Raw genomic sequence first — 27,614 nt, 5'->3', positions numbered from 1 at the left:
TGGCTATGAGTGTCATCCTTCTCTTTCCTACATTATATTTTTCCATTTGTGCTATATTTGACTGCCCTTAGGGAATTTGCTTTTTGTAACAAAGCCCATCTGAGGGGACACTGTGATAGCCTTCCACCGTGCAAAAGGCTGCTGCAAAAGCTCACTACTTATTCTACACAGATAAGGCAAAATACCAGGTAAAGATAATCAGACATGAACAGAGGAAAGCAGGAAGACTCACTCTTTATCATTATGGTCTTAAAGTGAAGCCAGACAAACTTCTGTCTTGAATAACAGGTAAAATTGATCCTGCCTCAGGGCAAAATAATAAGCTAGCAAATCCCTCAGAGCTGCTTCAAGTTGGGATTTTTTTGTTGTTTGATTGCAAGTTTTTTTAATTTAAGAAAATCCATGATAACTGCAGGCTGGAAAAAGTGTACCTTAGTCTCCTGTAAAAACCATTTCTTAATATCAAACCTAAGTAGGAAAAAAATATTTCCCTAACGTAGAAAAACATTTTTTCAAAATGTTTTCATTAATTTCACACTAAAGCATTAGATCATGAGGTATAAGCTTAAACTTTGTTTATTACATACTTTTTCTCCCACAAGTGTTTTCCTTTACAAAGCTGCTTCAATCTAGTATGTGGTCAGCTGAAGACCAGTGCTAATATAACAGTATTTTCCTTTCCTGAGTATATTTAAGCACTTTGTTTACTTTGGAAAATTCATAATTCCTATGCTATCCTAATTGCTCCATTTACCTTTAACATACGTACACAGAGTCCATACCAAGGAGTTCAGATACTTCATGCATAAGAAGAGCATTTGGTCACCACACTGGTTCCATCATTCCTAATTTTTCCAGCTCATTTAACACCTTTTCTACTGTTTTATGCATACTGAGCACCAGTCTCATCTCAGCTGTGCTACCACCTTTGCACTACATGTAACCTGAAAAACACATTTTCATCTTGAGGTCCTTCAGTTCATCCAACACCTCAAAGAAAAGTTTTTTCCACCCTTCATATCTGGATCATGAGCTATCTTCTTACTGTACACAAATACAGATCTGTTTTCCCCAGTACGTGGAAGTTCAGAATTTCCCGTGATTTTGTTCTTCTGAGATTACAGTGAAATCTGTTTACCAAGTTGTGTCCCTGAAACAGAACATCACAACAGTGGCACAAAAACCAAAATGATACCCATGTGAAGTCTCTTTCCCTATAGGAGTTAAAAAGTCATTTGTACCCAAAACAACCTGTTTTCTTTAATGTTTCTTTCTGGACATAACTTACTTGGAACAGCATAATGGATGTAAAGCATCCTGTTTTTATACTTTGTTTTTTTATTATTTGACTTGGACAAACTCCAAGTGGCAAGATAATACATTTCATGCAGATGAAGGTACCTGAGGAATCTGCCTAAAAATAGTAATGTTTAATGTATATGGTGGCTAAAAATAGTCACAGAGTCAGCAGGTATTGAACAGCTACAGAAAATCTCAGCCAGAAGGATCTGTTTACACAGATACTTCTGTCCCAAGACTAAAGCATATTTAAAAAAAAAAAAAAACACACAAAAAAAAACCAAACAAAAAAAAAAAAAAAAAAAACAAAAAAACACAAAAAAAAAAAAACCCACAAAAAAAAACAACCCCAATCACCACACACATCTGGTTGGGGGATTTTGGTTTGGTTTTTTTTTCCAGCTACTAATAGATCAGGACACAACATAGGTGCGACAGATAAAACCACTACTGAAGGGGAGAGTGTGAGAAATAGAGCAAGAGAAGTAAATTTGCTGCTCTATATCTTGGCCCTATACCTACAAAAATAAATGGCTTGTGGACAGTTTATCTCAGGTCAGCAAAGCTTCCACTATTAAGTAGTTCCAGCTGGTAGGGATTTCCTAATTCCCCACTTACAGGAGCCTCTCAAATGACTTGTTCAAATTCATGCAGATCTGGGATTCCAGAACAGCAACCAAAAAAATACTGTACCATAATAGCAAAAAATCCTACCTTGAGCTGTAAGTGAAATTCCAACAGCAATACCTCCCGAAAACTACATGCTTCCCTTATGAAGCTTTCAGGTGCAGGATGCACACAAAGCATAGTTAAAATCTGAAGAAAAGTGAGAGCCAACCTTATTCTGTCAACACTGACCTATTTTGTTCAGTCTAACAGCTCAAAAAGCTACAAATTTGGTGAAACGTGGATTGTAAAACTGTAACACTCCTCAATTACTTTTCGTTGGCCAGACAGGCAAACCTGTCATTTGACAGCACATCACGATCCAAGATAGTAAACTCAGAGGTCATGAGAAAATGGCCACAGGTACAGCTTGCTAACCTTTCCTAGGTAATTTTTCACAGTTATCATCCAAAAAGCATAAAAGCATAAAAGACACGTTATCTTTGAGCTGTGTTTACTGTAACATGGGTGAGATTCCCTGTAAAACCACTTACTAGGTACCTGTTGTGTGTTCTTCAACACAGAGCCAAATCAGTAAAACATCATCTTGACAGTGTGTCAGGAACAAAACGACACCTCTCCTCCCAGAGACCAACACATTATTTATCATTCTGCTCTGACTTACCTTTGCTTCCCACCCAGCACTAGTTCCAAAAGCACTCTCCTGCCTGGTTTCTTAAGACAACATTTGAAGACAAAGCTAAGCCAAGAGTCCCAGAACCTGGTTCACATTTTCCCAAAAATCCATTGGAGTTTTGCTCTTACCTGTAAGTAGACACTTGATCACAACATTTTTACTTATGTTTATCTTCTGAAATCAGTCAAGCAGTTTCTGTGGGGGAGTTTGAAAAACAAATAAATTAATTTCTCAATTCTCCTAATAAAGTGTTGTCTTCATAAAGCTTTGCACTACATTCATTGCAGGGACAAACTCCAAGATTGATTTCAGTGCTCCCTGGATTATCCTCTCAAGGATTTTGGGTTTTTTCCCATCCCCTTTAAATGAAATCAAAGTCTACAGCACAATGGTTTCAAATGAAGGATGCCCAGCAGCCCACATGGAAATTTACAGCCAAATTAACATGCAAATCTTGACACTTTTGATACCAAATTTGAATTCTGTAGAGAATTAAGTTCTAATTTAGTATTGAAACCTCTCATGTTGATTCTTCTTTAAACTGAAGTCAGTTGTATGGCTGAGAAAAGTTAACCCTTGTATTCCAAAGAGGTATTAAGAGGTAATAGGAACCAGGCATCTGACACTTCTTTTGGAAGCTTTTAAAAGCTGAAAAGAACTTTAACCAGTTCATCACTGGCTCAAGTTAATACAGGAAAGTGCTGGAGTGGTGTGTATTCAGTCCCTTCTAGAACTGGACAGACACAGAACCCATTAATATTATTAAAGGAATCATAATTGTGTCCCTCACGTGGATTAGCCAGAGCAGTGTTAACACGGGGAACAACTGTCATCCCGTGTCATCCCAACACAGCCTCCTCACTCTGCAGTCTCTTAAAGAGTCAGTGGTCATGTTCAACACCAAGTTTTCACAAATCCATTTTTTAAACATGAGTTGGGCAGGCTTGGCCTCTAATTGAACCATTTTAGTGGGTCAGGCCAGTGCACTAGAAAGCCTTTTCATTATTTAATTCACGTCCACCCAAGTTTGTTCCTCTGAGGAATTTCAGTCCCTGCATTTATGCAAAACTTTGTTGCTGTTACACACTTCTTAGTGCTGTGAACTAGCAGAACATTTAGTTAATTTTCAGCTTCCTGATCATCACTTTTCTGCTGGGGTTTTGTTTGGTTAGATTTTTCTTCCCCAGCAATTTGAGGAATGTTAGGAAGAATATAAATATTTCATTGTGTAGTAGTAGTATAATCAAAATAACTTTGACTGCTTGAATTTATCATTGCTAGCAGAACTCCAGGATTTAGAACTTACTCCATGCTATTCCACAAATGATTATTTCTGGCTGTTTGTATGGCCCTTTACCCTCATAGCCTGTGGCCTTCTTTACTTGATACCTCCCTATAGTCATTGCAAGATCCTTCCCTCCTCTGCATTTTGGAATCAGGTCTGATTTGCAACTGCAAGTTTTTTGTTTGAGAATACTATTATTTATTCTCACAAACACATTTTTGGGGTAACCCACAAGTAATCCATCATCCGATTTCTACTTCATGGCATGTGACAATCATTTATAGTTGTTTCAGGGTTTTTAATAATTACATATCTTAACACTCCCCCACACCTGCATAAACATAATAATAAATAAAACCACAACATTTTGTCTTCCAAAAGGACACTAATTGGATTGCTAATAAAAAATCATAGTAATAATATATGATTTATCTTAGGAGACCTACTAACTTGCAGTGGAGTAAAACCATGCCCAAAGCACACACTGGGCATTACATGAGCCAAAGCAGAATGGCAATCTGCATTTTTAAATGCTGCTGTAGTTGACCCTCAGGAGCTGTACTTGGTGCAAATTAGTACAAAATAGGGTGAAATGGAAGAGTTGAAATGGAAGAATCGCACACAGAGCAATCCTAAAACTGGTCACAGTATACATAGGGGAAGAACATCTTTGCAGGCACAATCCCAAAAAACATATATTCAGTCATTTAATCAAGAAGCGGATTGACCATCTTGCCAGTTTTCTGTTCACCTTTTAACCTTTTCATTGCATTGTTTTACAGAGTGGATTAATTGAAATTCTTTGCTCATGTTTTATTTTTGAGTTGATGATAAGTCCAGATAACACTTGGATTTCTTCCTTACACTACAACTACTTTTCTATCAGCACTTTGTTCTGTACCTCCAGCTCATTTCAACTCAATCTTTTCCAAATACCTGGGTCCCTGCAAGAGGATGCCTACATTAGCAGTTTAAAGCTTAACAAACTCGAGTATTTGGTGCAGTTAACTCCAAATTAACTTCCCACCCTGGCTAAGCAGAGATACAGGAGCTCAGAATCAAGTGCTTGGAGCCAGTGTTTTTCTTCCATTACCAGGAGAAAACTGTCAGTGTAAACACTGCCTGCTCCTCTGCAGCTTAGTGATTGCTTATAAATCTGAGCCAGGAGTATCTGGTAGTGCCTTGCACCCTCTTCCCTCAAGTACAAATGACTGCAGGAGGTGAAGGGTAGCACATAAAGATCATTGAAATTTTCTGTTTGTTTTAAAATTGAACTATTTCATGGCTCTCTCTTCAGCTACATACTTTTAACCTCCTTGTTGTGCTGGTGTTTTCTCATTCCACCTCTTAGCATGAAGAACATTTTTATCCCAATCCTAACATTCTACTACATTTAAATTAGATGCTGAGGTGTGAAAAACAGAATCTTGGTGGAATCTTTTTAAAATACAGTGACTAAAATATTCTATAAATTTAGGGCAGAAATAATTTTTATTTGTATTAGCTAGATAAACTGAATTACAAAGAAAATTGTGCCTTAGGCAAGAGAGGAAAAGAAAGATATCTTCAGATATGAATTTTTAAATGCAGGTCATATATGTGCTTTCTTCTAGTTGATCTAGAATATTAAAGGCACCGCATATTAATTGCCATGTATATGAAGACTATACCTAATCATAAGGACCATAATGCTAGAGTAAATAAAACCACTAGAAATAGCTAAGAACAGAGTAAAATTTGGTTACAAACAGGAATTAACAGTGCCAGTTAGAACCTGTTTATCAACAGGTTTAATCCATAAATGCTCAGGCAAACTTAGAAGTAAATGTCTTTGATAACATCTCAACACAGAAGCTTAAAAACAAAACCATTCTCTATTTGCACAGTCAGTCCTGGATTTGCTTTTGTTTCCATGAGCAAGGGCTATCCAGGGCATCAGTAACTTGTCAAATTCCAGAGCTACTTACATTTAGGTTATACATTAGGATTTGCCCTTTCAAGAGACTTTTAGAAGAATACACAATTTGTTCAACTCTTACTTGGCAACTCTATGCATGCCAGAACACAGATACAGAGAATTATCCTCTGAGAGTTAAATTACAATGGGAGGGGGTATGTATTTATAGACACAGACAGTGCATGTGTAACTGCAGTGGGCATTTTCATCAATTAACAAAAGCTTTGGGTAAACCTTAGGTGAAATAGATAAAACCTCTGTCCACAAAGTAAGGGATTAAATTAGTCTGCAAATCACTTCTGATATTTAATATTCCACCTCTTATATTTGCTTTGGCTGAAGACTTTCAGCTTGAGCAATTTCTACTCTTCCTAAATGATAGGTCTAACTATACACTTATTTTATTACTTATTTTTCATTTGTCTGAAAAGACAAGAATGCCCCCTTTTGACAATTCCAGATATTTCCCCTATGAGGCCAGGAGAGGGAGTAGTAGCTTGTATTTTTCTCCAGGAAAATCAGCACTGGACACCAAGTATTGTATTCGGTTCACTGCAGACAACGATCTCTTGCCTTGGTTCATTATTTTTTATAAAGATCACAAAGAGATTTTTTTTTTGGGGGTGGGGGAAGCGGGGGGCAGACAAAATTCACTTTTAGAGAAGAACACCTGCCAGAAGGAAGTTTCAGATGAGACCTACACACTCTGTAAAAGCTAAATCTCTTACACTTTGATGGATGGAAAGCTATGCAGGTTTCTGCACAGCTTAATCTGTGCAAGCTCTGTGCTTGCTTGCCCTGCTGAAGGTACAGCACAAATCCAGATCACCTGCAAGCATGTAAGTGAGCAGAGGCTGGCCAAAACATGATATTAAGGTCAAATAAAAATAGACCCTGCTATTTTTCTGCCTCTAGTTATACAAATACTAATAAAATTCAAAATATATATTTCTCTAGATTCCCACCCAAAATCTCAAGGCTTTTGTACTGATGCTGACAGAAAGAAAAGAGTGTTTGAAAGGACTTTTGCTTCAAGTTTGTCTGCAATGAAACCTGAAACATTAATTGAAATTCTTCCAAGGTTTTGAAAACTTCACCACCTGATCTTAAATTAAATTCCAGTGTTAGGAAGTCAGTCTGAGCTCTCTAGACAGACAGTGGCAAATGGTGTGGTCTTCCAAAAGATGATTCAGAGAAAGAAGAAAAAAACCCCAAAAACCTAAAAACTTACTTGTGTATTTTCCACCTGTTCCAGAGGACTGTTATATCAGCCTGAAAAACAAAAGGGGAAAAGTCCACAAATTAAATCATACAATGTATCAAGCAAGGCATTTCCATGAGAAACAACGGGGTAGAAGGCACCAGGCAATCCCAGTTTCAGGTTTCTCTCAGCCACATCCCAGGCAGCAGAACTGGAAGCAGCACAGCTGCACTGCCTTGCACCAGAGACTGTCTCCCCTGACCTCAGGGACTGTCTGAGGGACTGACAGGCTCAGAGAGAGATCAGACACCTGCAGAGAGCAGTGCCAGCCTCAACCTCTCACCGAGAGTCAGCACTGGCTCAAGGGTACTTCATTAGCAGTCTTAGTTGATATCACATTTTTTGTTGTTGTTGCTCAAGCAAGAGGCACATTCCTGCACCTGTGTGATCCTGGAAAACTGAGATGAGCACATTCTTCTTGATCCTCACTCTGTACAATAACCATTAACTGAAACTTCAGCCTGTTTTTCTCAGAGACAGATGCTCTTATGGTATTTAATTAACAGCACACAACAGTCATGACAACTGCAAAATGTCTTATTCAGCTGAAAAAGCACAAGAGTTAAGCCAGCAGCATAAAATGACATAGGGAGAGATCTCAGGTCAAATCTGGGAGAAAAATTTTTACCTGACCCAAAAAGAAGTTAAAAAAAAATTAAAACAAAGTTAACTTACAGCCATCAAAGCAAGAATACCAAAAATCCTGCTGTACTCCTGAAAAATAGAAGTGTCTCTCTCATGAAAGAATGAATCTTTCTGCATCAGTGAAAAACAATTTGATTTCAAATTCTAGGTTTCACACCATTGGTTAAGTTTCCTCTAACAGCACTGAATTACTGGCTTTAAAGTGCTTACCGGAGTCACTATGTTATAGTCCAGCTACTATATTTTCCAATATTTCCATATTGCAAGGATATTTAGCTACATATCCCCTGTTAAAGCTAAATAATCTTAAATTAAAGAATCCTTGTGTGGCTAACTACCCCTGCAGCTCCTTGAGAAATTTTAAGAAAGTACATTCATGTTATAGTCTCTCTTTGGTGAAGAGAGAGGAATCATCATTCTCAAGCAATATTGCTTACAAGATAAGTTTGGCATTGGATCAGTGGCATTCAGCAAGGGCAGGGACCTTACCCATATAAAAATTGCAGGTTTCACAGAAGTGCTTGAGGTGCCAGCAATTAAACTATGCAAGTTTGGTTATGTATGCAGATTTTATCAAGCTCATCCTTTTCCAGTAACAAGATACATAAAATCAGCAACATGAAAATAGGAAACTCTTTGTAAAGCATGGCATTCAATATACTGTTTAAGAAAAGCCACTCTGAATACCTTGTGTCTTGTCACTCTATTTACTTCAGTGTGATATAACATAGAACATAATAAAGTTTTTAAACTCCATTTTGCTCCCTGGATTCCTTCACAAACATTCTGAAGCATGTTACCTACAGGATGGAGTGTTCCAAAATAAAGATCCCCTTACAACAAAAGCCAAAAGCACAATCAAGGAAGTCTTTCTCATTGCTCCATATGTTGCTTTTCCTTCCCATTTGACAACAGCTAAAGGCATAGCAACAAGTTTTCTACCAGAATTGGAAGAATTCTGGTAGTTCAGGTTCAGGATGTACGCCTTCCACATGAGTTTGTCTCCATATCAAATTCTGTTCAAATCCAAGTAGGATGCTCACTTTCTTAGGGACTTGCACACTTACCTTTAAAGTTACAGATTTAAAGTAGCTTTTCATCTTCCTCATATTATACAGGTTTTTAGTTGTCTCCATACCAATAAGTATTGTTGCCACTGCTGTTAAGTGTTACCAAAAGTTTTGTTTCCTTTAAGTGGAAAATAAATACAGTTGGGTTTTATTCCAATTTTATAAAACAGGGCTGTGGGCAGAGGGAATAATTCTCTGGAAGATTCAGAAAATTATTTTACATTGCTTCAGCCTTTTTCTCTCAACTCCAAGGACATTCACCACTACACTCCTCTGACTACCTTTTTCATTATTAAGCAGCCTCATAAGGATATTACTGTGATTTAGAGAATGTTTTACTGGAAGCAAGTTCCAAAGAGCCTCTTTCCTACTACATTTAATATGTTAAGCATTCACTATCAGCTCTGGGATTTACCGAGAACTCGGCAAAGTCTGTTCTCATTCTCCATCAAAGATTAGAAAATTTAGGTGTTTCTATAGTTACAAAGAAAGTTTCTGGAAAGCCCTTTATCAAGAATGAACTCTGCCTCACTGAAATGAGATTCTCCTTACTGTTATTTTAAAAATTCTCAAGATCACCTAGCCAGTATTAAAGGGATTCCACTAGTGGCTATGCAACCAGCTTTTGCTACACTCTGGTTCTCTCCCAGGAAACTAAAGGCTTTTATCTATTGCCAGCTAAGAAATATCCACTAGACTGAATATCCACTGTATACTTTTTGGAAAGCTGCAGGGCTGAAGGTAAAAGCTGAACAGCACTGAGGCTTCTTTTCTAATCTGTTTCAAGTTCTGCACACTTGGATGCTGTTAATTATAGTACAGTATGAAACTAGCAATATTAAAACCTATTTATTCTCAGTCTTAGTAGTTGAAGGTAATTAATACTTTTATCTTCCTACGTGCTTCATTGATGGGGCACATGAAAGGATAAATGAAATTAATCCACATGTAGTTTAAAGAAAAAAAATCCATTTATAAAGTCACAGTCCCAGGAAAGAGGCAGGTCAGTCTATGCATGTCTCTTGCTTAGTGAAAAACACAGATTTCTACATGAGTAAAAATAACCATCAAGACGCTGAGCTGCAGGGCAGCAGTTCCAGATCTTTGTCCGTTACCACTTCAGACCCAGACTTAAGCAGAGACCTTCACCCAGAATTTACACTATTACAAGATAACGAAATTTACACAGCATACTTATGAATCAAGTATTTGGCAAGCAGCTCCTTCCACAGCCATGACTAACTACGGGTGGAGAACACATACCACATAAACACCTGAATGCATCAATGCTTTATTTATGTCTCAAAAAAGTAATTTTACTTCCTGATTTTTGCCTCAAGAATTTGTGGGCATTGAAGGAAATCCTAAAGCAAAACCAGACAAACTCATAGATACAGTTGCACACCCACATGGAGGATGATTCTCACACAGCAAGATTGCCATGATTTCATTGCTAGGCAGTCTCAGCTCTGAGCTTCAAATCTCAGCCCTTTCCTTATCATGCTCCTCACTCACAGCAGAGTCCACTTCACACACTATGAAACACACAGAAGAGTCATACACCAAATAAAAACCCCTGCAGAAGCCTTAAGTTTCTACTTAAGTATCATCATCTTTCTACTTAAGATGATGATTTCAAAAAGTGCAGCTTCAACAGCAACTCACTGCTTTCTAGAAACATTGCAGCTAGTTGTATTTATCCAGGCATAGAGCATATCCAGTGCTTTTATCCACATGCATTACACAACAGTATACAGAAAATACTAAAAACCTGCTGGTCATCTGCTGGGGAAGGAACCAGCAGCTTAAGAAAAAGGATACTTGCACAGATGTGGACTACCTTGAAAAGTCACAAACACCTGAAACCAGTTGTTCCCTCTACTTTTCCAAAAGTTGTGATGGAACATTTCTTCCCCCTGCCAAGGTTTCAGCAATCAACACAGAATGCTATTTTTGTGGCTATGTTGATATGACTAAAATTATTTTATTTATCGAGATATGTCTCAATTTTTTAGCTCTGTAATGAATTCTTAGCTTTACTTTCCTGTAGCACCTCTGCAAACAACCAGCACGTTACAAAGATCAAAGTGTGACTCCACGATCACACTTGTCCCTATTTTCACTTTATGGTGAGATAGTCCCAAAGTCTGAGAGCACAATTAGAAGCAACCTTGCACAAGTTAGCATTATTTCTTAAATACCTGGAATAATGAAATACTCCTGTGCAAAATAACAAAGAACACCTAGAGACTTCTACTTAAAGAGTGAACTCAGCCATCCCAGAAAGGAGTTACTGTACCTAGTAAACATCAATTAGATAAGGGCTCCCCAGGGAAAACAGAGTGCTTCAAAGATGGAAAACTTCTCTGGCAACAAATTTCTAGTGAATCAACTTCCAATAATCTCAGAAAATTATAATCCCATGTATCTGAAGTCTTTACAGCAATCTTCCCTGTGAGCACCTCCCCTTTATTCCACTGCTTCAAACAGCAAGCAGAAAAAAAAATCCACAAAAATGCAAATTTTCAGACTAAAATGAAACTTCTTAATAGAAAAAGAACCAAATATAGATCATTTAGGTGAAACCAGGCATGTGAAAATACAATAAAGACAGTGGGAGGGTTTATTTGCACAATTGCCATTTTCTTCTTTTCGTACAGCATAAAGAAAACCAAAACCAGGAGTGATTTATATTTATCCCAAGTAGAAACCCTTTGTATTTCAGTAGAGTAATACACCCAAGAATGAACCCTGAATTCAGGAGCTCAACAACATTTCACCCACACACTGGAATGCCCATCCCAGCACTGTATTCCTGAGGCAGACCTTGGACTGCCTCATTTAAAAGCAGTTGTCATGAACATCACACACATCTAATCCACTGTTCACTTGCTTGTTTCTTGCTTTCTATTATCTCACTCAATTTTTACATGTAGCTAAGACAATACATAATACATTAAAAAGTTAAAATTTTATATTTTTAAAATTTGTTAATTTTTAAAATTTGAATTTATCAGGAAGTACTTGCATATTTGTATGCAATATTGATTTTGTTCTATATTTGCCACTTATCAAGGCAGAAGTAATTTAATATGCATGTCTACCTGTACACACAGATAGGCAAGAAGTCCTAAAGGATATGCACATAAACCACATAATTGCAGTAACTCTGTTCTATAATGTTCCTCTTGCTTTTTTCTAATTTTTTCAGCCCATTGCTTGTCACTCTCTTTTCCTTCATCTCCTCTTCTTTTTCAGTCAACTTTTATTTAAAGACTTATAAGAAAGCATCGCTTCCATGCTTACCTTGCACATAAATTCCCTGACTAAACAATTGTTCAAAAAGAAACTATTATCAATTATCTACAGTTTACTTCATTAACTACAACAAAGAAAGGCTGTGAACAATGCACCAGACTGGATACAAGTGCCAAAACCACAAAATCCTCTCAAAGAAGCTGAGCCCTACTTATGCCTTCTTTTCCTGTTTCTGCATGAAGTTGAACATAACACCATCACATATAAAAAGGTGAGGAGGAAAAAACCTTCAACAGAGTTTTACTGCAAGGTTAATGGATATGAAAATTTCTTCCCAGTCACACATATAATTGAGGTGTTACTGCAATTATCAGTATCCATTCCCTTCTTTAAAGTTTCCCTGAAAGCAGCAATCAGAATTATATACGATCTCTGCATGAAACTAATGAATTCATGACAAAGAAGACTCCTCAACATGATAAGGGATGGTGTATCAGGGGTATTAGCATCAGGCTTTAATGCTCAAAAACAGGCTCACAGCCACGTTCAAACTATAATGGAACTGGAACTGTACCAGTGTCACACACCAGCAGCTGTCCAAGGACCAGTGTGACCATCAGAGGAGTAAAGAAAAACCCAAAGATTAAACAGGTTTGTTATCTTCCTAGATCAAGAAAATAAAAATACACTTGTCTGCTCTCCATGTAAAGCTTTCCATAAAGATATTCATAAAAATATTCTGTTCAGGTCAGAGAAAACACTTTTTCAACAATAACAAGTTAGACCTCTTCAGCACCCCTGTAGAACAAACATTATCTGCAAAATGTAGGCAGTTTGCTGAAGAAAAAACTACTGTTAAATTTGGGCAATACTTTCCTGGCAACTATTTCTGACCTGGATTTTCTGAACCTATACCTACCACATACGATTTTTTTTCTTCTTCAGGTGCAGCCAACAGAGATCACTGTTCTTGTTATAAGGGGGTAATCTTAAATTACAAGTGTACTTTGCACTCAACTTTTCTCCCTAAATGGAAGCACATTAAAGGAAAACTGAAAGAGCAAGGAATTTTATGCACATAATAGCTTTGGAGGGTACCAGAGCTCAAATTAAATCTTCACAGAACCACAATACCCAGGTTCTCTATGGGGCATGCAAACACTTTACCACACAAGGTTTCCCCTAGGAGTGAAACCCTAAGAAACTGAAGAAACCTACAATTCCCTATGCCAGCTGCTTATCCAAATGCTATCATCCTTAGACCTTGTTAAGCAGACCCTTTGCTCATGCTTAGACATCACAGGTCCCATCCAAGGGCTCCACATAAATGGCTATCCCAAACACACAGTCACAACAGATGTATGCTGGTGGAATAAAGAAGTTACTGTTTCTTGGGCAAAAATTAGTGAAGAAAGGGAGATGGTGGATTGGACTTGGTTGTAACAAATACACAGCTTGGGAAACAGCTAGAGAAGAAAAAATCCTGAACACCATCTGCTAACATCAGTTCCCAGACATTTAAGGCTGTACCCCACTATCAGATGGCAGAACAGCAGCATCCTCTGGATGACTGGCTCAGGTAATCAAAGCAGAAAACAGCCAGAAATAATACTGCCAAGTGATTAGAAGAGAAATGGTTGTAAATTTAAACACCCTTTTGATTCATTAATCTCCAACAGCTAAAGACAAACCGAAAGCGAAATTACCGTGATTGTAAACCGAGCACTCCTGTCCTGTGGCTATTTTTCGGCCTGCTGAGAGAGAATGAGCTGATCAAAGACAGACACTTCAGTGAGATTAGTGCTGCTTCAGTGAGCTCACAGTTAGCTCCCATTAACTAACCTGTTTTAGAAGGGGTAACACCGGCATTAATCTCTGCTTCAATTGGAAGCCAAAGTGGGGAGTGACAAGTGACCCGTCCATCTCCTGGTGACAACTGCACCTGCCCTGCGAGCCTCTGCAGGTCCAGCGAAGCCGTCTGCTCCTGGTGGACAGGGAAGAGCGCTAGGAATTCCACATCAAGGACACCAGCATTCAAAACTTCCCTGGGATAGCAAAGCAGAGATTCCATTTTGCCGGCTCATCGCCAGGGGCATGTGGAAATCCTGCCAAGTGCCTGCAGTGAAGGGAGGAATCCCCGGGAAGGGCCCATATGAGGAGCTAACAACCATTAGGAAAAGCCAGGAAGGACAAGTAGCACTGGAACAGTACAGTCCCAAAATGATGCCCTCCAAAGCAAGCTTGGTGTTTCAGCAGCAGCTAGGACTGGCTTTAAATATAAAATGTTTTATACATTTACAATTCTCAGCAGCATGTAAGGTTACAACTCTACAGAATTACAGCCCCTTGGTAAATTGATGAAATTCAAAAATAAAGAAAAAAAACCCAAAACAAAATCCACAACAAAGTACTCAAATCCTTCAGCTACCACTTATTTAAATCCATCCAAGATCTGTATTCAGTAACCCCACCTTCTGCTGTTCCAGTGTTATCTCTCAACATGGATCTTTCATGTGATAGATTAGTGAATCTTGGAAACATTTATAACAAAATGCAGCTTTCCAGAATTGAATTCTATATTTTAGCTGATATTCATCACAGCCCAAATGTATATATACAGATTATTGCTGACAATAATCTCTCTAGTGAAATATAACACATTATACAGATAAGATCCTCTGCACAAACACAAAATTTGAATAAATGATTTTTTTTCTGATAAATTTCTGTGATGTGGACAATATTTTAATACCACACAAATATCTTCTCTGCAGCAGTCTCCCTCTCTGTTGGAACTCAAAATGTCTCTCAGACATTTTTAGAGGTTCCAGGCCTTGGTCAGAAGCATTTTAGACCCTGGCAGGCAGCTAGAAACAGCTGTGATTTTGAGTTTGAGCCATGGAATGAGTTACCAACTTTGGAGGTGGAACAAGCAGTCACAAAGGGTTAGATAGTATAGTAAAAGTAGTTACAAAACAGAGGGGAAATTTTTTTAGTATTGTACAGGGGGGTTTTAGCACCTGTATGGGGGGGGAGGGGTTACTTTGTACATGGGGGTCAGAAGTTCTAGGATGGAGGAAAGTGGGCTGATCCTGTTCTTCCTTTTTCTTCTTCCTTGCCTCCATGTTCTTGATGATGTTGGCACTCACAGATTGGTTTAGAGTAGAAAAGCACTTGGTAATATAGGTAATAGGTATTGGGGGGAAAACTATAAACATGTAATACGTAATATATCATATAAAAGATAGCAGCAGCCCTGGGCGGGGGGAGAGAAGAAGAAGACAGCAGACAGAGAGGATGTCAGGGTGTGTGTGTGTGTCTCTGCCTGGGCCGCTGACCAAACAGCTGCAGCCCGAGAAGACAATCTGTTAGATAACTAACAATAAACTGCCTTGAGACCGAACAGAAAGAGGCTGCAGAGTTTTTCTTTGGAAGCACGGGTTGGAGGAGAGACTTTACCACCACACGAGACCCCAGACCAAGCCTGGGGTTCTCACACCTCTCAGTCATATTTCACATGCTGAAGCAGAGAGTCAGGTGCAGTAGCTGGTACATAACTTTTAATGCATAACTCCCAAATTCCTTCAGAGATGCATTTAAAAAAAATCTGTTTAGGCTCATTCATCTTTAATCATTAAAATTTTATAGCATTTAAATATGATAATCACAAAGCATTTCATCATAAAATAGTAATGGGCAATTAGCTCACTTGGGATAGAGAAAAACAGCTTTTAAAGAGGGAAAAATGGACAAAGTTGCCACTTCCCACTGAAAAGGGACAGGCACTTACAAGCAAAAGTCTTTATGGAATATGGGGTGGCACCTGAATAGACCCAAGTGGAAAAGAGGTAAGAAACAATCACAGCAAGATTATAAGGAATATACAGATAACTTCTTTTATCCAGGAATAAATAGGCTGTCAAACTTCACAAGTCTATCACACAAATGGTCTCCCACAAGTGCTTTATAAACCACATCACACTAATGTCATTAACTTCACAGATTAGATTAACATCATATATACAAACTCTGACATGTGAAAATGCATAGCCTAGGTGCTTATAAAGCACCTCTCCATAATTCAGTAATAGCCTCGAACAGATTGAAAGTACTCAGATATCACCTCATTTTTACTACAGAGAAGGATATTGGCTCTTTGACAACGCGGCAGCAATTTAAAAACTAAAACAAATCTAAACTCCCCCCCCACTTTACATCACTCTCAAGCTAATGCTATATGCATGACATAGACACTCACCAAAAAAGAACACCAGCTACGATATTTGTTTTTAGCCATTTCTATAACCCAGATTCTACACAAAAGTTAACACATCCAGCAGAGGAAAGCACTACCTTGAAACAGCCTGTCCAAAACTCTATACACTCTGAAACACAATATGGTTTAGTCACTGCTACACATAAAATTGCAGAAGTTATGTGGGCAGAATATACAGAATAAATCCCAAACAAATAGCTAATAGTAACTAACTAATGCTAGACTAAATCAATGGCAGACAATAGGAGACTCTTATTTTCTGTAAAAAACAAAACCAAGCAACACATAGAAGAACTGATGCAATCACCTCATGTAACACTGGAAATTAAAATTCATAAACTCCCTAATAATAAGAACCCTATTTAATTATTTTTCTCAGCACCAGTCCTTTTCCAGAAAATAATTTTTTATGTGAAGCCAAGCTCTAGCCATCCTAAGAGGCCACGTGACTACTGTGCTCCAACTTCAACACTTTCTGTTTCTCAAACACCTCCTGTCTTTTCTCTTTATTAGCAGAGCATTGAGGATGGTTAAGCTTGATTAATCTTCACTTCCATTTAACATTAGAGTTGCATCGAAGAAAAACTTTTGTGCTTGATGAGCTGCTAATTTTTTCCTAAATGTTTCAGGTGATTTAAAGGAAAGCATCACTTCTCCATTAAAAACCTCCCATCGCATACGTGGGCAAGCGCAGCTCCTATTGAGGTACTACAGCATGCAGCAGAAACAGGTTTCAGGTTTAAATTTAATTTTGGGTGATTTGCCTTGTAAACTCAGGTGTTTTCCTCACACTCAGTAGCTGGTATGAACCTGAGAGAAAAGAAAAGAAAAGAAAAGAAAAGAAAAGAAAAGAAAAGAAAAGAAAAGAAAAGAAAAGAAAAGAAAAGAAAAGAAAAGAAAAGAAAAGAAAAGAAAAGAAAAGAAAAGAAAAGAAAAGAAAAGAAAAGAAAAGAAAAGAAAAGAAAAGAAAAGAAAAGAAGAAAAGAAGCAGTATACAAGATTTCCTGGTTGTAGGATCACAGTATTGTTGTGAGGACCATAAAATATTAAAGAATACCCTAATGGATTTCTGAGAATAAAAAGTTTTTGGCTGGAGGTTCAACAAAAGATCTCAATAAATCTGCTTGATATTTTTTTCTTTACCACTATAATTCCTTGCAGAAGCATCAATCATATTAAAGACTGAAATTTTAGCACAAGCACTACCATGCAAATGTTCAATAGTTAGAAGAATGTTCAACTCCCCATTAAATTATTTGACTAGGGTAGGTAAGACAATCCTGCTAAAGGTACATTTGTTTTGTTAATTTATTAAAATTTCAGGACAAAAGTTAGGTTTGTGTATCTTCAAAGCATCTTGCAAGATAATATGTATTTTATCTCAAAAAAGATGTTAAAGACAACCCAGAAAAGTACAGAAATCATGTGCTAATCTCAGAGAAAGGCTGTCATATAACAAGACATCAGGGCAGCAGGAAGTAAATTTTTTTCCAAAGATCTATTCAACTTTACAGAAACATTATGCTTTTGATTTTTTAACTTCTTACAGACTTGGATGTGAGTGGGGAATTGTCATCTAAATGCCATATTCTCAGGGTAGTTTGGCTGATTTAATACCCCATTTGTAATACAATGCATTGGTCCAAAATTATTATAACTGTGGCCTGAACAGGACTTTGAGGAAAGATGAGGCAAGACTATTTACAAGAGCATGTAGTGACAGTAGGGGGAATGGGTCCCAAGTGAAAGAGGGTATATTTTGATTAAATATTGGGGGAAAAAATCTTCCCTGTGAGGGTGGTGAGGCAGTGGGACAGGACAGACTCTGGCTGCCCATGGATCCCTGGAAGTGTACAAGGCCAGGATGGACGGGGCTTGGAGCAAGTAGACAGTGGAAGGTGTCCTTGCCATGGCACCGGAGCTGGAAATGGATGATCTTCAGGGTGCCTTTCAATCCAAACCACTCTGCGTTTTCACAATAATTACGTATGGTCCTGATGTTGCGGTGGGTACTTTGCTGACATTGGCAATGTATGTTAAATCCTCCCAATACCAGCTGCAGTCAAAGGATGCTGGGCTTGCACTTACTGGATGAGAATAAACGAACACAAGAGCGATTCCTGGGGGGTTTTTCACCCGTCCTCTCTGGAAGGAGATGTCAGGAGGCTGTCAGGAGCCTAATTCGAGAGCGATTCCTGTTCTTTTTTACCCCTCCTTTCTGGAAGAGGATGTCAGGAGCGGGAACGTCCTGAGGGAGGGAGGGTGTGATGTGGGTCCGCCTCATGCCGGGGACTAGCCCGGCCTCGGCGGGTCTGTCAGCGCCACGGGGAAGGAATATCCTCCTCGGGGAAGGAATATGGCCCACAGGGAAGGAAAACCCTCCCCAAAAAGCGCTCAGGTACCCCGACAGCGGCCCGAAGGGATGGTGGGGTCGCCGTGAGGGGACACACGGCACCGCCGCAGCCGCCAGGGGGCGCCGGGGGCGGGGAGGGGGGGCGGTGCGAGCGGGGGCCGCGGGGGCCGCCGGGAAGGGGGCGGTGGTGTAGAAGGGCGGGAAGCGCGGGCGGTGGCGCGGGCTGTGCGCGCGCGCCATGAAGGAGACGCGCGGGTGAGGCGGCGGCGGCGCTTCCCGCCCTGCCCTGAGGGGACAGCGCCGGAGCGGGGCCGGGCGGGGGGGACACCCGCCGGAGCTGCCCCGCGAGGGGGCCCTGGCGGGCCGCGGGGCCCGGAGCTGCCCTCGCCCGAGGGGAGGAGTTCTCGGTTGAAATAAATGGTGGAGTGCGGGCGGCGGGGCTGCCTCGCCCGGGTCTCACCGCGTGTGGCGGCGCCGCCGTCGCCAAGCAACGGCAATGGCCGGCGAGGAACGGCGGTAACGGGGCTGCGCCTTGGTCTGGGGCGGCGCGTCCTGCGGAGCCCCTGCAGAGGAGCGGAGTGACTGCCTGAGCCTCGGGGCCGGGGAGCTTTGACCTGGCGGCAGCCGCCCGCGGGCTCCGCGCAGCATGAGCTGGGGCGGCAGCGGCGAAGGGTGGAGTTGGGCTCCCTTCGTTGAAGGTCCCAGGTGGTGGGGATTTTCCTTCTTCCTTGTTTTCCCTGGGTCCCGCTGTTGGTTTTGGTGGCTCAGGAGCTGGTTTCTGGTGGTTCTGCCCCGCACCGATGGCGGAAGGCAGCGCCCTGAGCCACAGTGTGAACTTACCCTTCAGGCCTTGGTGTGTGGGGGAGACACGCCTTGCAGCTTTGGGAAGCTATAAATAAGGGGCAAAACCCGCAATAAATCCGTTTAGGTTGGCTTTTTGTGTAAAAGCGTGCTTTACCAGAACAGACACGCGTTGAAGGTTTTTGCTGTGATGCACAGGTTGTAACAAGATTTGGCAAAATACTGAAGTGCAACAGGATTCTTGTTTAAGCAGAAGGTTTTGGGTGAATAGGTAGTGTGCCATGTGTGTTAGGATCCATAAGATCCCTTCATTATGTGCTTGTATGCTTGAGAGAGCAAAGTAGGACTTCATTTATTGCTCATTCGAAAAGGGCAACAAATTATTTAAAGTTTCACTCAGTGAGACTTTCCAGGTGCTGTTTCCCTCACCTCTTGTGAGGTCGAACTATCAGTAATGTGTGTAAGCGACTGAAAAATATCTACTGTTGACTAGAGGAATTTTATATGAATAATATTTAATTAATAGTAAACATATTTGATGCTAATCTAGGCTTATCTAATTGATACTTTGCTTTACGTCAATCTCCACTTATATATCTGTAGGCAGAATGAGGCAATGAAAGGCAGGTGGTGCCTTTTTGTACATTGGAAACATCTTAAATGCTGGTGTAGTCTAAATCCTGTTCTTGTTTTGTGCAAACGTTATGAAGTGCAAGTCATACAATGCAAGCAATGCATAAAACATGGGAGCAGTTGCTGCTGTAGGTGTTTTAATTTAGTTGTAATGCACAGCAATTAAGTACAGGCCTTCCTCCTGTATTTGTTATGAAAATGATAGCATAGGAAGGAAAATATTCATTATGAATATTTTTTATTTATGAAGTGGAAATTGTCAATGTCTATAAACAAGGTAAATTAGGTCAAGGCCTATTTAGGCTTGTATGTAAACAGATCTTCTGACTGGGGACACTATTGGATAGCACTACAGTCCTAATACCTGTTCCCCACAGCATTTTGGAAAGCACAGAGAAGAAAGTTTGAAAAACAGGCTTGGAGAGAGGAAAGGGGCAGGAAAAAAACCCCATAGGTGACTAGAAGCTCTGTGTGTAATTGCATAAGGATACTTAAAGAGAGGAAATCCCTTTAAGAGGGGGAGTAAAGGCAACAATTAGAAATAAGGAGCTGTGCATTAACCTGGCTTTTTAAAAATCAAGTGGTGAAACTTGCCTTTGAACATTTCCTAATCTTGTTCCAGGCAGAATGGGGTCTGGTATCTTAAATAGGTATAAATATCTCTATAACCCAGCTGGTCTTTGAAGCTGTACATATGTGAAGGAGGAAAATATCCTGCTTAAATAATGGTACAGTTGAGCCTTGAGCCTTAGGGTCTGCACCCTCATGACCACAATGAGACTTTTTGGGGTGTCTTCCCCTTTTGGTGCTGTTGTTTCTGTAGAGATGCATTAAGCACCATCCTCACCTCCTGTCCCACTCCTTTCTCTCTCCTGGTTTCAGCTGGTAATGCAAAATAAGGAGCTTTTTCTCCATTTTCCCCTTTCTAAAGCAAGGGGTTTATATAGTAATACACCAAATTTATTGCATCAACTCTGTTTAACAGACCTGTATGCCTTTACAAACAACTATAATGCCCTTCCTGGATCAGTAGGAACCTAATAAAAACATTTAATTAAAAGAAGCTGAATTGTCTTGTTTGGTGCTAGTGGGAAACTGGAATATCCTTAAATTGAAACTGAACTGTCCAAAACTTCTGCTTTCTGTAGGGTTGTCCTTGGTGGGTTTCAAACCTTTTCGTTTCCCAGAAGTTAGTTCTGATGGGCTGGAGCAGTGCAAATAAATTGTGTTAAGATGGCAGCATCTTGGATGGTTTCTTACATCCATAAATGTTTTTTTGGGCTTTTTTTTTAAGTAGTTGTGACTTCTGTGCGAGGTCTAGTGTTCTAAAACTGGTAAGCAAGATTCTTTCCTCCTTAACATTGGGTAAAAGGGCAGAAATGGGTTTGTGAAGTGTAAGCTAAAGGGTGTTTTCTGGTAAAGTTTTCTTCTTTTATGTACTCATCCCTGCATTTTCTCTTAGTACTTCCAGGCAGCAGAACCAGCCTCAAGGGCACTATGGACTTACCTCTCCAATTAGCTTGGCTCCTCCTAGTGATAAAGACCACATCCATACTCAGAAGCTGATTGAAGCAATGAAGCCATTTGGGGTGTTTGAAGATCAAGAAGAACTCTATCATAGGTATAACAGGACTGAAATTTGTTAACCTCTTTGGATTTTTTGTTTGTTTATTTTTTGGTTTTTATTAAGAAACAACATGCATTTTCTTAACAGGACAACTGTTCTTGGTAAACTGAATGACTTTGTCAGAGAATGGATTTCAGAGCTTGCTGAAAGCAAGGTAAGAATTTTTTTTGTTTTTGTCAAAACAGCTGAAGCCTTTTGATTTAAAGGCTAGACTACTGGGATCTGTGCTTAAGTTCAGCTTTTAACTAATTAAATATCAAGTAGATCTGTAGTAACTGCCACTGAAATAAGTTGTAAAAGATATCTCAAGATCAAGATCTCGCAGTCTTTGGGGGACTGAATAAATTCCTGTATTGGCTCAATCAGTTGACTCGTAGCTGTTAACAAAGCCAAAACAAGGCATTGTGGATGAGAAAGATGGTAAAATTAGCACTAATCTTGCCCCAGACAGCCTGCAGCACTCAGTGTAGCTTGCAATTATGATTTTAGACATGCCCTTTGCTCTTAGGTTGTGTTAATTTATGTGCCTCTGCTGCAGGGAAGTCTAGTAATAGGTCTTAATTTGTATGAATTAATAAAAGTACTGCTACATCACCTATAATCTTTTTTTGCAAGCTCATCTTATTTCAGAAAAACAGAATCAAAACCTAGTAAACTAAAAAGTAAGGGAGGGAGAAGACATTACTTATACAGGCTGAATCAGTTTTTCTAAATAACTTTCATGCAAGTTAAACTTGTACAGAGGATAATGTGCATCTTAAACTTTCTCTTCTACCCACAGAATCTTCCCCCTTCAATAACAGAACAAGTTGGTGGCAAAGTATTTACATTTGGCTCCTACAGACTTGGAGTACACACCAAAGGTAGTACTTTCAGTTGCTTGCTCATAGTTCTGATGTTGGAAAGTGACTTCCAACAGTAACAGGAGAAATGGAATCTCTGCAGGTTCAGACATCGATGCCCTTTGTGTTGCTCCCAGTCATGTGGAAAGATCAGATTTTTTTCAGTCATTCTTTGAAAAACTGAAGAATCAAGAGGAAGTAAAAAACCTGAGAGTGAGTAAACTCTCTGCTTGATTGTGTAAATTTTACAGTAAGAATTCATGTTAAAGACTTGGATTTGTAGCTAATATCTTACAAGCCAACATTAAACCAGTTTTGAGTACCTTCCAATATACTGGTTTATGCAGCATGAAAATGTTGCTGTCTAGCTCTTGGATCCTTTCCCCAGTGACTACCTCACCTAAGAGTTTTTGTGCTTCCTCTCCCCTCCCTGGGTTTTGGGAATGAGTCAGCTCTATCAAAAATCAAGGTTGTCCCTTGCTGTGTTTTCGCCTTGGATGTAGGAAGGGCTGCACTGATACCGATGGTTTGTTGTGCACTGCTTGTTACAACACATGATCAGCCTCTCAATCTCTTGCCTAAGTAAGATCTTTTAATAAAATCTAGTATTAGTACCATAATAGTGCTATCCTGCCTGAGAGTTATGAGGATTTTTTACATTTGGAAGGAACTCAGTCTTTGTCCTGAGTAGTTTAGCATAAATTCTGTATCTTATCATAGTATAGAAAAACTTTAAAGTAGCAAAAGGATATCTTATTAGAGATAGCCTCTCCTTCACAGGCCATTGAGGATGCATATGTACCTGTTATCAAATTTGAATTTGATGGCATTGAGGTAAGAATTTTAATTTGTACTTAGTTTTTTTTTCTCCTTTAAGTGAGAATTTTTTTTCTTGCTTTGGAGTAGGATAACCTCTTCAGGGTTTTATGATCCTGCTGTTTATGAGGTTATTGGTATATTGGTTATTAATACATTGCAACTTAATTCCAGAAGTAAAATGAGATCTTCTAGGAAAATAAGCCCCTAGCTAGCCTGGCAACATCTTTTTTTAAACCCGTGCTGCAGACCAGGGTAGCCTTCTTGGGTGGCGTTTATCTCCCAAGGATGTGCAGAGTGGGAGTAGAGGCAGTGTCCTTGCTGACTCCCCTGAGCTCTGGCAAGAGCTCCCTTTCTGCAAGGGGTGTTTCTGTTGTGGTTCCCTGCACAAAGCACCTGATGTTCTGCTGCAGATCAAAAATGAAGTCCCTGTGAGACAAACAACATGGAAAATGAAAAGTAAAACTACTGACTGGACTCCTACCTCAGTTTGTCAGCTGCAGGAATCCTTCTATCTGGGATACATTTCATGTAGAGAATAAATACTCTCTTGCTGTAATACCTAAGCAAGTTGCTGCTTGGTATTACTATCACAAAGACACTTATTCAAGGACCTCTTTGTAGCCTTTATCTGGTATAGATAGTCACAGAATAATTTACTTGCCTTAGGTTATACCAAATGCTTAAGGCCTTACAGCAAAAAGAAAATGCTCTCTCATTTGTTGAAGTATAGTTGAGGTGATTTTAACTACTCTTAATTTTATGGTTTAATTTAAAATTTCCTTCCAATAGGAATTCTAAGTTTAGAATAATCTTTCCAGCTTTCAAAAAAAAAAACCCTCTTCCTTTCCCTAGCTTAAAAAAAAGGTGGTTTTGTAAACAAATAGGGAACTTAGAGCAATTTTCTTGTTTGCTTGCAAATAAATATTTATCTGTGGTCCCCTAATTCTAAGTACAAATGTTAACCACGTCAATGACCAAGTGTCCCTCACTGCAAAGAGTGCTGCATTGTAAATCACATTTCAACCTTTTTTCTCTTGAAGATTGATCTCGTGTTTGCAAAGCTGTCTTTGCCAACAGTTTCTGATGATCTCGATCTCAGGGATGACTCGTGCCTCAAAAGCCTGGATATAAGATGCATACGGAGCCTAAATGGTGAGCATGTCCTGCACACCTTGTAAAGACACACCTTGTAAATTGGCATAGAATGCACATTACACAATGCACATTTCTGTACAAGATACAGAAGCTGATTTCCAGTGTAATTGAGTTCTGAGGAGGTGACCAATGGGCCTAAATTTAGATATTCCAAGGAGTTGTGTGTTTGCATAGATTTGTGTCTCATGTTTGTTTCATTGGTTTGTAAGCAGTGCTCCAGCTTGCCCCAGCAATTCCGATGACTAAGTAGGGCACTTGATAAGAATGTATGAAGGATAAACAAGGTTGTTCATAAAAAAAAAGTAATTAAAATACCTGAAGTCCGACTTGCTCAATGTTTAGCACGAATTGGTTTAATGGTTACTGGCTGTCAAAAGAAACCTAGCTTCTGGAATCATAGAATATTTAGGGTTGGAAGGGACCTCTGGAGATCATCCAGTCCACCCCCCAGCTAAGGCACGGTCACCTGGAGCAGCTGACCCAGGAATGTGTCCAGGTGAGTTTTGAATCCTCTAGTCAGGGACATTTCATGATCTCCTGTGGTAACCCATTCCAGTGCTCTGCTACCCTGCGATGTAAAGTTCTTCATGCTGAGGTGGAGCTTCCTGCATTGTAGTTTATGGCCAAAACATCCTGTGGAGAGGTTTTATCTGAATGTTGTAGTCTAAACTGTGAAAAAGCTCTTGAGGGCACAGTTACCTAAAGTAATGCTGAATGTTTTGTGCAATTAATAATTTAATACAAAACAGGTAATCCAGACCTGTTTTCCTAGATTTGAACCATTAGCTGTAAGCTGCTGATCCTATGTAGGAACACCCGACCTGTGCCTGTTACTGGGAACTCCTGTGCTTCACCTTTTGTCTTGCAGGCAGCAGAGTTACAGATGAAATACTGCGCCTGGTGCCCAATCTGGAGAACTTTCGGCTCACTCTCCGTGCAATTAAACTGTGGGCAAAACGTGAGTGGCAGGGTGGTTTGTGATCTTTAAACCTTTCAGAGGCACCTCATGCTCTCTATTGGCTGTACCTCAGCTTTGGATTGCTGCTGAAATGACAGTTGTTATATTAAAAGCCTTTCAGTTTAGGTTCATGGTCTGTCCATATGGTAAATTCCATGTGTTTTTTTTTAGTGGAGATGAAGTTCAGAGAAGAGGGGAATGCTTATGAGACACTGCTGCATTGCTTATCAGGAACCTGACTACAAATGATAAAAATTCTCAATTAAGTGTAAAAGGAATAAGTCCCATTTGCCCACATGGCTAGAGCAAGTAGTAGAACAATGGCAGAACCTTTGTCTTAAGGGGAATTGAAGTGAAGCAGTAGGTGTAGCAGCACAAGCAAGTTTCACAGTAGCAATATTTTGGGATGTGGTGTTGTACTGATTCTTTTTCGCATTGCTGTAAGGACCAGCAATTTGGCCTTGCTGCACTGCAAAGATAAATGTCGTGGAGGCTGAAACGCATTCAGTTTTCTATAGATTGTGCAGATTTGAAAGACCACAAACTAACTGCATGGTATCCATTCCAGGGCGTGGTGTTTACTCCAACATCATGGGATTTCTTGGTGGAGTCTCCTGGGCCATGCTGGTAGCAAGAATATGTCAACTCTACCCAAATGCTTTGGCATCTACTCTCATTAACAAGTTCTTCTTGATTTTTTCAAAATGGTAAAAGCTGTTTAATTTGTATAAAGAAGTAACACTTGTAGTTCTTTATATAAAGATATACATTGACAATATCCCATGCAGCCCTGAATTGCAGAGCTTAAAATGGATGCTCTACTGTTTTTTCATCTATAGGGATTGGCCAAAGCCAGTATTGCTGAAACGACTTGAAGAGAGCTTTCTTAATTTACCAGTCTGGGACCCTAGGGTAGGCAGCCATTGAAATCAGAAGCATTAAAACTTTGTTCTGACCTAAACTGGTGCTAAACAGAGCTGTTGTTACCTTGTAGGTGAACCCATCAGACCGGTACCATGTAATGCCCATCATCACCCCAGCCTATCCACAGCAGAATTCCACATACAATGTGTCTGTGTCTACACGAGCAGTCATGGTAGAGGAGTTCCAACGTGGTAAAGTACATTCTGTGCTTATTGAAGTGTCATTCTTGCTCTGAAACCATGTTATCTGAATTAGTTTTGCTCACTGAGGTGTTCTAGGTTTAAGATTTCTCTGGGAAATATGCCCACTGCAGGCAATAAGAGACCAGTTTTCCAATAAGCAGTTGTGGGTTCTGCATTTTGGCAGGGGAATTCCTGCTTTTTTTCTTCTGTCAGTTATTGTTACAGTCTTCTAAAGTTTGTCATGGTAATCTTTAAAAAACATTGATAAGATTTTCAACTATATTTGTAGGTCTTGAAATTACAGATGAGATTCTCAAAGGAAAATCAGACTGGTCAAAGCTCTTTGAACCACTGAACTTCTTTCAGAAATACAAGTATGTATGAAATCTATTGTCTGAACTTGAAGTTATTTACTTAGTGGTTAGCATGATAAGTTTTAACTTGGGGTCTAAATAGAAAATTGTATTGATGTGTTTCAGTTTAGAGCTTTTTAAAGAAACTGGAATTAGTCGTATAAATTTTGGTACATATAAGCATATATAAGATAGGAAAAGCTGTCTTATGCCACTCACAGCATTTTTCCTACCAAGAAAAAAAAATCATCTGTTGTTTAGAATGTAGAATAAAATCTTGAACTAGTGTATTCATTTGCCTTTCTTCTTCTAGACATTACATTGTGCTGACTGCCAGTGCCTTTACAGAAGAGCATCATTTAAACTGGTAAGTGCTGCTTTAAATGTGGGTCCAATGCAAAACTGAAACTCAATTCAATGTTGTACCATATTTTTGTTAATTATATTAACAAAGTCTGTAACTATGCAACTAGGCATAGAATACAGCTCCTTCCCTCCCTGCTTTGAAGAGCACTGTTCTGGAGCCTTACGCTTCTTTTCATTAAGAGTTTTACTGTAATATTTAAGGACTAGATTGCACTGCTGTGTAGTCAGCCTATTCCAAACCTATTTT

General features: G+C 39.5%; 1 protein-coding gene across 1 annotated transcript; it reads left to right on the top strand.

Annotated features, from left to right (window-relative positions):
- The first annotated feature begins 19,220 nt into the window (after positions 1-19,220).
- LOC110469100 (poly(A) polymerase gamma) lies at positions 19,221-26,253 on the top strand. Its single transcript, XM_031504524.2, has 9 exons — positions 19,221-19,412; positions 21,604-21,762; positions 21,856-21,922; positions 22,550-22,631; positions 22,714-22,823; positions 23,391-23,444; positions 24,470-24,581; positions 25,453-25,542; positions 26,111-26,253. Exons 1-9 carry the CDS (start codon positions 19,354-19,356, stop codon positions 26,251-26,253), a joined length of 876 nt encoding a protein of 291 aa, XP_031360384.2. The 5' UTR covers positions 19,221-19,353.
- Positions 26,254-27,614: the final 1,361 nt, after the last annotated feature.

The sequence above is a fragment of the Lonchura striata genome, chromosome 3 (assembly GCF_046129695.1).
Source record: "Lonchura striata isolate bLonStr1 chromosome 3, bLonStr1.mat, whole genome shotgun sequence".
In the NCBI taxonomy this organism is placed as follows: Eukaryota; Metazoa; Chordata; class Aves; order Passeriformes; family Estrildidae; genus Lonchura; species Lonchura striata.
This window is presented reverse-complemented; position numbering and strand designations above follow the sequence as displayed.

Coding starts and splice junctions, on each gene's coding strand:
- LOC110469100 (XM_031504524.2), top strand. CDS start 19,354: ATGAGCTGGGGCGGCAGCGGCGAAGGGTGGAGTTGGGCTCCCTTCGTT. Junction 24,582..25,452: donor ATGCATACGGAGCCTAAATG/GTGAGCATGTCC, acceptor TTTGTCTTGCAG/GCAGCAGAGTTACAGATGAA. Junction 25,543..26,110: donor AATTAAACTGTGGGCAAAAC/GTGAGTGGCAGG, acceptor TATCCATTCCAG/GGCGTGGTGTTTACTCCAAC.